This window comes from Xiphias gladius, chromosome 4 (assembly GCF_016859285.1).
Source record: "Xiphias gladius isolate SHS-SW01 ecotype Sanya breed wild chromosome 4, ASM1685928v1, whole genome shotgun sequence".
Taxonomy (NCBI): Eukaryota; Metazoa; Chordata; class Actinopteri; order Istiophoriformes; family Xiphiidae; genus Xiphias; species Xiphias gladius.
Genome location: NC_053403.1, coordinates 16,487,071 through 16,499,083, shown reverse-complemented (window position 1 = coordinate 16,499,083; position 12,013 = coordinate 16,487,071). Strand labels below are relative to the sequence as shown.

Below are 12,013 nucleotides of genomic sequence, written 5' to 3'. Positions count from 1 at the left end.
GTGCTCCCACTGCCTTGCAATGCTCCATCTGAGACGTCGGAGTCAGCTGACAAGACAGCAGCCAATCACAGAGTGAGGACCGGCTGCAACTCCTTTCAGTGTGGTGCCTTGAGAGTTGTCAAGGTTTTGGTTGTGGAATATCCGAGAGGGGAGCAAGGGCGGCTACGGTTGTACAATGCCGAATAAGACGAAAAAAGACAAGGTGAGTTTCAGTATTGCCACGAGGTTATGACGGTAATGAATAAAGTGTGCATGAGGTGCATTTAAGTATATTTATTGATAAACCAGCCTCATAACAAGACATTTAGCTTTCAGTGCAGTGTCTCATCCCATTAACGTTAGCCTACCAGCAATCATCACCAGCTAGCCACTATCCTGCCAATATGTTAGCACTCGTTACGTTGTACTGCCTCATTTAAATAACGACCCGTTATCCAGAAGTGAGATTGTATACTTTGAATGCATATGCTTTCCCTGACAGCATGTGCGTGTTCTTGGGTGTACATGAAAGCACTTTGTGTCTTTTTAAAGCTTAAATCCGGGGTCATGTGAATGGTATTGACTGTGAAGTAACGTTAGCTAGCGAGACCTGCCAGTATGTTCAAACAGGAGTGCGAGACAGGGTGGACAGGCATGCTATATTTAGCTAGGCTAGGATTTGTGCACGGCGGCATTCACTCATAGACTGCTTATTGATGTTGTCAACCGACTTATCCGCTGATGCCAAGTCGACTTAAGTAACTTTTTCTTTCAGGACTCCCCTAAGTCTGGCAAAGTGGGCAAGAGTGGAGGACAGGAGAATTCAGAACATGAGGTAGGCTAAACCAGGACCCTTGCTATTCACTAGGTTAGTCCTTTGTTTGACACAAGTTCAAATGCCACGATATTGCATTGCCACGGTTTGAAGTGGAGTGCATTATCAGTGAGATAATGAGTAACACGCCAAATCCCTGCAGTCCTATTCTGTGATTCTGGTGAAAATCCAGACATGATAATGCTCAGATGGGATAAAGTCATGCCCTGCGAGCCATAATGTATTTTACCCATGATGCAAAATCTTGGTGGTATGGCAGAAATATTTTTTTTTTTGTAATAGCTAATAGAACTGCTGTAGATTCAATATTATTGATCTCATGTAAATTGCAGTTTATAAACAATACTTTGGCTGCTCTAACTGGAATACCTGTCCAAAATTGCGCAATCTACCACAATAGCCCCACTTATCATTAAGCTTAAATTGTGTAACTTTCATTAAAACAGTCACTGCTGTGTAGTTTTCAAGTGCTGGGCCCTGCCTGCTCCTGTGAGACAGGTGGGGAGGTGGTACACCTGTCATGGAGTAAAGCAGGCAACCAAATAGAGGACAGAAAACCTCCTGTGGGGTGGAATGACAAAAGCTTATTGAATTTTAGCCTCGTGATTCTCTGAACGTATTTAAGTGGCCTTAGAATTCTTCTTGCAACATTCTTGTAAGTTTCTTCGTTTAGCAAGCCACATGGTTTGTTGATCCTTCAATCACAGCTTTCCCATAAATCATCAAATGTTGCTCCGATACTAATATTAAATAAGTGTTAGATTCAGACCATGGCGAGATATGTTAGTATACCCAACTCGTGATGTCTTTTAATTCTGTGTAATGAGAGAAAAATCACAGGTTTAGACACTCGTTTGGTTGAGGAGCCAGTGGTACAAAGCTGCTGTAAATGGAATCCTGATTGCATTCAATATCAGAATTTCATACAGATGCAATGTGTTGTTGATTTTTGGTTGGTGTGTTATCCAGCCTCTGTTGGTGATTACAGTGTTTACTGATAGGACTGGGTTGTACCTGCATCGTGGTTGTCCCTCTCCTGACTCATAATGCTGTTTGTTGATAACCTGGTGCTAAATTATTTATACATGACATCAGTATAGGCGACCTGCCAATCAGTTCACAAGGGCTTCGCCACTATTTGAATTGATTTTAAAAAAAAAATAACAGGCTTTCATTCAAAACACTTTATTTGTATTAGTATACTTCACACATTTCTACTACTGCTGCTATTTTTCAAATCTTTGTTGATATTGAATATAATTGAAGGTAGTATTGTAGAAATGCGTACTTTTGGGCATAGTACCATCCATACTACTTTACTAGTACCCCCCCTCATAATCCATGAGGCAATCAGTAGAGTGCCAAAGAGACCAAAGGAGAACATTCTTCAACATCATGGCAACTTATGTCAAACATGGAAAAATTGCACTGACAAAGAATATTGTTCGTCCGAAGTCACCACAATGGATTTGTGATTGATAAGGCTGGGATTTGTCATAAAACTGGTATTCAAAAACCACAGCTAATCTTCCAATCTGCGTAATCTTTCATGGTGTACAGTGTTTTTGCTTACATCCGGAGTGGGTAACATCTGGAAAAGAAAAAAAGGTACACTCAGCCCACAGTGCAAGCTGTTGCAACTGTTACAAAGATTGTGTTGGTCCTGTAATAGCACAAGCATCTGGTGTGAATTATTACATGAGATTATTGCACTGTGTGGTCATATACTGTATTGTAAAAGATTATGAGGGCTTTCAATGGGACCAGGTTCACTGCATGGCCTAAACTATGTTTTCTTACTATGTTCATCTATTAATTCTATTCAAATGCTCCTGTTAACAGATGCAGCAAACATGAGAAATAAGTCAAACTTCTTCAATGACCTTAGCTATCACCACATCTAAACATCACTGAACCATTTTGGAAAGGTTTCAGTTTCCCTCATTTCTGCAAAGAACTGGAGGCTTTTCTTTTTCATGGGTAGTCCGAAATCTTGATGCACTCATTCCTGTCTGGGCTCTTTGAAAAGCAAAGGTGGTTTTCCTCTTTACTAGACATTTAGTATTCATATTTTAAGGGGTGCTAACCACCTGTTTGTATTGTATTGACTACTGTTACACACAGTCCAGTTCACTGTAATAGAAAAAAAAGGCAGTTGTCACCTGTGTTTTAATTGCAACTTCAACACTTGGAATCAACTCTAGACCTTTTATCTGCTAAATTTGTCATGAAATATGGAGGTAACAGGCCAGAAAACTGTCAGTCAATTGTTCAGTTACTTTTGAGCCTTCGAAAATGGAGGGACTATGTATAAAAATGGCTTTAATTCCTAAAGGCTCAATAGATTTTTTTTTTTTTAAACCCAATGAACCTGAAAGTCTACACTTCATTCACATCTTTGTTTCAAATCCCTTGTGGTGTTTTACAGAGAAAATTATGAAAATTGTGTCACTCTCCATATACTTATGAACCTGATGGTATTTTATTTAAACGTCACTGGGTTTTCCCCAAAACATATATTTTATGCCCTTTGCCTTAATGCTAATTAGTTATGAAGAATTTAGATATATGTTCCTCCCGTGTTGACCTTCTGAATTAGTTTTTTCCCTGAAACTGTGGTTATAGCCTCCTGCCTGCCTCTTGCTGCGTAATAATCCTGCGTGTTGTTGTGTGTCAGCAGCCATCTAGCAGATCTACTCATGCAGCAACCATGTGTCAAATTGAAATCACTGGGCTCCAAGCTGTTGTTGTTGTTAACACCCCCACCATTCATTTTGTCTCATGCACTTCTGGTAACCAGAAGTGTATGAAACTGAGGGGGGGTCTATATACTATAATATAAAGGAAGGCTTCATTTGCTGTCGTGATAAAAAACAACTGTGAGGAAGTACATTCAAAGCATTAGAAAATCATTGATGACAGATGTTTCTACTTTGGCTTAATAAACTTACAAGTAGAGAGTTAATTCCCATCTTTGTATTGCATTACTAGGTAATCTAGTTCATAATAGAGGCCAGGTCAGCTTAATTTCCCACGTTACTCGACAGCTCGCTAGTGGCCCAACCTAAGCTCCTTTCTTGTAGTGCTGCAGACTGTGGCCAACTGTAGCTGGGTTTTAAATGAATTTGATAAATCCCCTGTGACTCAGACTGAAACAGCTCCACAGCTCCACAGCTGCATCTGGTGAAATAAGCTCTGTGCCATAAGGTGTGTATTGATGAATGGATCCCAGCAGGCAGGTGGTCCCAGCTGCGAGAAACTTGCCACATTCAGTTGATCCCACATCAGGTTATCAGGTCTTACAAACCCTTCTGTTTTTTTTTTAAGTCCACAGAAACACAGCTGGAGAGTTTGATGAGTGGAACCATAATAGTTTGTTTTTTCCATGTGAACTTGAAGAATAGATAAATGTACTGTCATAGTAGCTGTTCATTGGGTAAAGTGAGGTTTATGACCTTAGTTACATAATGCAAGGCACTGTGTTGTTGAGCCCACGGTGACACACTCTGTATAATTAAAAATACCTGCCTAGCATATAGCAGTCAAACTTCTTGGCTTTTGGCTACGTGCACACAGTTATATTAGATTCCTACATAGGGACTGTCTTTAACACTCTGTGCACCTCTGTTTAGTATGTGGCTGCTCTTATATCACTGTCACTAATATGGTTTTTTAATCTTGTTGCAGCAGAGCTCGAACAGGAAGGCTAGCAATAGTGTTCCTCCCACCACTCAGCTGCTAAAGGGGAAACAGACAGGTTCCCAGACACCCGTGAAAAAGGACAAGAGGCAGAGCTCCTCTCGCTTCAGCTTGAGCAACAACAGAGAGCTGCAGAAACTGCCTGCTTTCAAAGGTATTTACCTGTACCACAACTGAATCCTATCACCTAATCAAATAATGAACTAACTACCCAGTAACCTAGATTTTGGAGCTGTGGCATTTACATACAGTATATACACGTACACAAACATTGATAAGCGCTGCTGTTTCCATGCTGGAATGTTTTGCACTTGGTTAAGGAGTTGTAGACATATTTCTTTTTTGGCAAGAGTAATGAATTTAAATGTTTTGAAGCCTGTATTTAAGAAGTTGTACACAGAGCAGAATTTTGTTTTTTAAGTATGTAAGAAATCCCCGTAATCTTGACAAAGAAAAGTGCAAGCTTCACAGACAGAAGCTTATTTACAAGCACACACTCAGTTATTTACCCCCTCTTTCTACACTGAATTGTCTATGAACATCCCCTGCTGCATCACCCTCATTTTAATACCAAGCTCAGCATGACATTATGCAATACATGGAAACAAACAGAGGACGTAGATGGCATGGACTTTGTGCTGGATTTTACCCAAGTGTCTATATTTAGTGGTAATCCAGAGATAAAGCTTTAATTCCATGGTCCTTGTGCTTCAGGATGTTGCCAGTGACCAGATAAGCGATATGTGGCAGCCACACTACTATTCCTTCTCACTTCTTCCCCTCGTAGAAGAAAAATTGGTGGCTCTTTGGAGATGTATATTGACGTTTACTGTAATGTCTAAGCTCAGTGCCAGCATAGCACCAGATGGAAAAGCAAGGAGTGGACACTGCTGTTAGGCCCCTGGGCATATTGTCTATGCATGTTTCTGGGTATGCATGCATGAATACACACAACAATGCTGGCCGCTGCCATTTCCCAGCTCACTATCTAATTTGGTGGGGTACTGAAAACAAACAGCAATGAGTCTATTAGGGGATATTAAGTACATGTGTAAACAAACATTTTAAAAAAACAAAACATATTTTGCAGATGATATCGGCAATAAGACTGACATCAAAAGAGTCATCTGCTCTGTGGAATGCAATAAAAGGTTGCCTGTCAGTGCAAAATAGGAATTCATGATAGTTCTTTGTCTTGAATTGATCAAAACTCAGAATATATGAAAAACAACCCAAGGCACTTTTCTCATTGAAAAAAATTAAAAACATTTAGTAGCAACTCAAATATCCCCTAATGACAATATATATTTTTATATAAGCAAAACAAAGTTCTTTAAAAGTTTAGACACTGGAGGTATTGCTTGGCATCTTAAGAGGGGGTAGGCAGAATAAACAATTTCTTCTCAACTACGGGTTGTTTGAAAGAAATTAAAATACACCAACTCCCCATTTAAAGAGATGAGAAACTTGTCTTGTGAGTTACAATCTTATGATACCATATCTTATGATATGCATGAAGTGAGTTTTTTTTTAAGACAGATTTTCGTGTTAGCCACTAAAATAAGGGCATAGATGTTTTAGGGTTTTTTTTGTTTTTGTTTTTGTTTTTGTTTTTGTTTGTTTTTTTAACGGTTTTCTTTGTCACTCTTTAGGTTTGAATACACTACTTCCAGTAAGCATCTCATGAGAAAAAGGCTACATTCCTCATTAGGGGGGATTTACAAATGTTATTTCTCTTTTTGGAAGACTTGGCTCGTAGGACAAAGTGGAGTAACTATCTGTGACTTAAGGCAACAGCTGCCGTTGTGTTATAGTACACCATTTGTTCACCATTCAGTCTTTCCTGTAAGATTAGAATTAATGGACACCAAAGGGAGTTTGCTCTACCATAAGCTATATCTGTATCTTTATCTTGATTAGCCATTACCCTTGTGCTGTGTCAAGAATAACTTAATGTCTGATAAAGGCCTCTCACTTTCTCACACCCCAATGAGAGCTTTGATAACACTCTGCAAAACATTATCCCACAGTGGTCTGGTAGATGTTATCACTCAGTCGTGTCCAAACAGGCTCCTCGCTTGGCCTGTTTTCATTCCAGGCATGTTCACCACCTCCTGATGGAAACACATGTCCATGAGCCTGTCCTGCAGAGCCACACGTTTGAGGCGAGACTGAAAACCCTAACTAGAAGCAGACCTTCCCCATGAATTCACCCCAAAACCAAGTGTACTTGTTGTGACTTGAGTACATTTTAACTGTCCCAACGTTTGCATTTGGTAGCAATGTTTAATTTAATTTAACAGCTTTCTGTTGAAGACCTCGTATGGTGAGCAGCTGCTCTAATGTGTAGGTTTTATGAGGCTTTACCAAAGAAAAAAAAATCAAGAATTTTGTGTAAACATTACCCAAAACACAAAATTCTTGATTTGTTACAGGAGATATTCTGACTATATGAAGTAAAGAGGATACACATGCTCTACAGGTGGCTGTTTATTTCCTTGTGGTTTTATTTCAAGTATAAACATTCTTGCCAAAAAGCACAGAATAACAGTTGTTGCCTCTGTATGTGTTCTCTCTTAAAGCAGGAGCCGTACGGCATGAAGCCTCTGTCTCATAGAGTTTGTCGCCATCTGCTGGTTAGAGTATGGCAAGAGTAATGCTGGCTAACTGGAACAAACATTTTTATAGTCATGAAAGAAACATAATATAATCTGCCCCTTTATATAACTGTAAAAAAACAAACAAGGCCAGGTGGAAGGTGAAATCTATTTTATAAATCCATTCCTTTGTTATTGAGCATTATAGTATAATGCTTTTTTTTTTTTTTTTTTTTTAAATCCGACACTAATGAAGGCACAATAAGGATTAATTAAGGGTCATAATATTGCAGGTTACTGACTGTAATTTGAAAGGTACAGAGTTGTTTAGTATGCAGGAAGATGAGACTTTGGCTTTTAATGCGATGTTAGCTGACAGGTATATAACACCTTTCCCATATTCCCCCAAAATATGCAACTGTCTTCAGCTATCAACTTATTCCAGACATGTCTGTGAAGATTCTCAGTCATTCAGGTCATGGTTATCCAAGAAAAGTTGAATTGAGGGCAGTTCTTCTGAACTGAGTAAGGCTACTGGATGAGAGGTGAAATGGCCTCAAGTCCTACAACCAAGTCCAGCTGCCCTCGATCCAACTTTTCATGGTTTTTCCAGACCTGTTTCTCCACCAAAGGGAGAGAAAAATAAAAATGTAGCTGTGGTTGTCATTTGAAAGAATACTAAAGCTTTCAGGAAATAATCTCCATATTGCATCAGTTGCTACAGAGGTTATACATCACTTACTATAGAAACAGAGTGTATGTAATATTGTTAGCTTAAAGCAGTCAGTATACTATAGAGTTTGCCTAACGTGTAAGTCTGATACGGGTGGACACATAAGCAAAGTCAGATATATTGGAAAACAGTGCTTAATGTTACCCCCAATTCATAAAGTCTTCTTTTTAATATTTTTAACAACCATGTTAAAACTTTAAAAAGTTTTTAGTGCGTAGCAGGGTAGGGAAGTTTGACGTGACACTGAAACTCACGCAGGTTTTACTGTGGTTGGCAGATACTTAATGCAGGAAGCAGAGGCCAAGGCAGGTTTTAGGGAAGGATTTCCTCTACCACTCCTGCAGGTGGTAGAGGAAAAGACTCCCACATCTCATGAGAATGACTTCCTCATCAAACATCTCTCATAAAAATACAAAAACAAAAAACTGTAACTCACTAACTGTGATTAGGCTGTTGAGCAGTACATGTAGAGATGTTTGGCATTACTCTGCTCTCTGTTTCTTTTTTTTGAAGAAAAACCTTGAGTAAAAAGAGTTTAAAAAAAAAAGGAAAAACAAATGTTATGAAATAATATTTAATTAGGAAAATTAGGTTCGCGTACTGTTAAAAGCCTGTCTCCTCAGCTGTGTTGATTGGTCTATTTCTTCAAATAGATTTGAGCCTTAAGCGTGCATTACTGAGGGCCATGGCACTGAAAATCAGCAGACCAATAAATGAACAACTTAGCAGTGTATTGTAGGCTGACCTGCTGCTATCACTGATGAATATAGAGAAAGTTTGGTCATAAAACAGGCAAGCACACTCTCCATCCCATCCAGTACAGACTCATGATGCCTCACAAGTTCACTCACTCTTCACTGCCAGAAATAGCACAGACAGAGCAAAAAGCAAAAGCCTGATGAATGCATGTGCCAAAAGAGCAATTGGAGAGTATTTGTAACAAGTGGGTGTATTTAGAGTTGTCTTGGTCAGAACAACAGATCTTTAGATGGGAGGTTGCCCCATGACTAGGGAACAGAATGGCAAGAAAGAGCCTTTTATAAACTCAGATTATACCCTGCTGCTGAAATATCCCACTATTGTATATATTAAGACTAGCCAGACTTGATGATAGAGTTCTGTCGCACTACTAAATTGTGTTTGATGACTAGATCATTACTTTGGGGATGTACTCATTTCCATTTGTGCAATGTAGCCTAGTATGAGACATTCAAGATTTCCAACTTGCTGACAAACACAAATGGCTGGTTTACAGGGTCTTGCCAGTGTAGCAAAAGCAAACATTAGTCAAACCAGAAACCTGGGAGCATTTAATACATATGTGACACCCCGACTTAAATCACCCCAACATCTCCTGTATCTCTAAAGCAGAAATACAAACCCACAAGGAGGAGCTGTGACATGCTATTATGTGTTAAAACAATTGCGCTTTCTGAAATCCCAGCAAATAATGGATTCTTGCAAACACATTACATAAAGTAACTGTAGACATAGTGAATGTTTGACCTAAAAAACACAGTGCTTTGATTGGGAAACTGTAAAAGTCCTCCAACTACATTATATATAAAAGCATTTTTTTCTTGACTAAAGCCCTATTTACAGCTACATCTGATAGACAAAAGAAACATTATCAGCAACAAATAATGATTTAGCATCTTACATTTTTGGCATATAAAGATAGATATGAATTGGACTTTCTATATGGAACAATATATAACTTGACCTCATTAGTTCTTGCAAATTACCCAGAAATAGTACAGTAAAAACTAAATGTGCACATTATTAACTAAATTGTTGTATGCCACCTTTATTTAATCTTGATTAAGACCGACAGTCACTGAAATGTCGACAGTCATGAGGAGTCAAAAATAATGCTCAAACTAATTTTAAATGTGTGAACGTGTTAAGACGTGTAGACGTTTTTCTTTAACTGTGAAATAATGTAGTTCACAAAAGGGAAGCATACATTAAGATCAGTATGGTATAAGCTATAAACTCCCTGTTCACATAGAAAATGTGTGTGGATTATCTTTATTATAAAATGCTAATCCTCAAGGGGTAAGCAGAGCCAGAATGCACAGGAACTGACTTTGTCCTTAGTAGTTTCTCACTTACTGTTTTTAATGGTGTTCCCCTTCAAATTTTAGACTATATGTTTTCCAACCGAATGAACTGCATTGCAGTGGCTTGGTTTTGCATGGTACTTAGTCAGCGGTACACAAGCCGTTTGTCTAATCATTGTGCTTATACCTCGTCTGTGTGTGTGCGTATGTATGCCCATGATCTTCGCAGCATGATGACAAATGCAGTACACATGGGGATTGGTGATACTATATGTCATGATGCAAGTGCAGTGGTTGGATGCACACTATGCATCAACCCTACTCCCTTGTAGGATGCAGTGGTTACAGATTATACAGAGTGATTACAGAATGGAATGTCTGACTGGTAGAAGAATTATCTTATTGTTACTTGAATAGGACTTATTTATTGATATGCCTTTGCTGTATTTGAAGGGCTCGTTTAAGTCCACGTAGTTTGTTAGTATCATTTTTGCTACATTTAATTGTCTGCATCACTGTAGATATGCTCTTTTCTTGCAAAGCTTTACGGTGCAGGATTTTGTCCCCGGTGCTTCTGAGACAGACAGAGTGCTGCTCAGTGCATATGCACATCCTGTGTTGCTCACATTGAGGCTTCCTGCCTTCCTGTTTCTCTGTCACATACACCTGGGCTCAGGCTGTGCTCCTGGAGAGCCATCTGTCATGCAAAAACAGACACACGTACACACAAAGACAGCACACACATACAGATGGTCGGACAAGTAAAAAGGGCTTATCTCTAACAAGCAGTGTTAGATTGTCTCTTGTCTTGTGGTGTTTAAACCTCAGCTTATTGTTGTCTAGTTTTGCTTCTACATCTTGGAGGTCTTTTATATCAAGCAAAAAATATAAACTTGCCCTCTGGCTAGCATGCTTATTACTTGTGGTTAAATACATGTTATTTTTAGTGTATTGAACTTTTTTGCTTTGGACTTAAGTGTTGTAATATGTTATCAGTTGTTGGATTGGGGTTTGTTGTTGGGTGTTAAGCTGTGAATTAGAAGCGTCACCCCTCTTCTGATTCTTAACAGCAGCCTACATGTTGGATGGGAATGTGTATTTCCTGGTCTTATTCTTGTATTTAAATTAATTTCAAAACAGACTAAATTGAATTTGGATCTGTAGTTTGTGCTTTAAAACTCTTGACAGATGTAGCTGCTCTCGCTCCAATCACAGTAACAGTCCCAACCCTTCCCCCTCAGCCCATCAGCCAATCCCTTCCCTCATGTTTATGTATTCTGACAACCAGCCCATGTGATTGCAGCCAGCCAACCGGGCGGCTGCAGTGGGGGATGACATCACTAACTAGCTGGTTCCCTCCAGCAGCAGGGGAGCTTCATTTTCTGCTCTGAGTGTTCGTGCTAAAATGGAGGCTGGCTCCTCGCCTTAGCCTGGACTGTCCTCTTCTCCCCTGTCTCCTGCCTCAGCTCACTGATGTTGGCATGTACTAGAGCTGCCAGTGGGATGGTTCTGGATGCAACGAGCTCCAATGGGCCTTTCCAGCCTGTGGCCCTCATGCATTTTAGAGGTGAGACTAGGAAATTTACCTCCTCTCCTGCTCTGTGTTTGTGGGTTTCAAGGGGCGATGGGCAAGAATATTGTTGTCATTTAGCAACTGCAGCTGGTAATTTGGGTTTTGTAGAAGAAAATATCTGCGCCAGATGACTTTTCTAAAGTTACTACAAGACACTGAGAGCATTTATCCTCTTGGTGATGGTGGCATGAGTATTTTTGGAAGAGGAAGCGGGGGATTGTGTTTGTATGTCAACGAGGAAGGGTTTTGCCAAGACATTGCATAGCTTAGCTTCAGTCAGGGAGGGAGGGCGAGAGAGTGAGAAGGAGTGCTAGTTTTGAGTCTCCCATCCCCCATCAAGACTGCTGATGTCATAGGAATTGAGGTGAAACGTTGTTGTCAGTTTGTGTGGGTCTGTATTGTATTGTATACGGGCATGGGATGCCAGTAACTTGACACATGTGTAAGTTGAAATGCCGTGCTTGTTGTTGCTGAATCTCCGCTAGGCTTCTGAGTTACTGTCTAATCAGAAAATCTTGAAGCTAGGACCTACAC

At 39.6% G+C, this 12,013-nt stretch overlaps 1 protein-coding gene across 3 annotated transcripts in view; it reads left to right on the top strand.

The window, feature by feature from the left end:
• Positions 1–34: 34 nt before the first annotated feature.
• ppp2r5cb (protein phosphatase 2, regulatory subunit B', gamma b) overlaps positions 35–12,013 on the top strand; it is a 28,771-nt gene continuing 16,792 nt past the window's right edge. Inside the window, exons 1-3 of one of the 3 annotated variants that reach the window (XM_040125134.1) lie at positions 35–202; positions 755–814; positions 4,505–4,667. In XM_040125134.1, coding sequence (XP_039981068.1) covers positions 176–202; positions 755–814; positions 4,505–4,667 — 250 coding nt within the window. In that variant the 5' untranslated portion in view covers positions 35–175. Of the gene's footprint in view, positions 203–754; positions 815–4,501; positions 4,668–11,228; positions 11,474–12,013 lie in introns of those variants that run through there. The other 2 variants (XM_040125133.1, XM_040125135.1) reach the window with 2 other exon arrangements.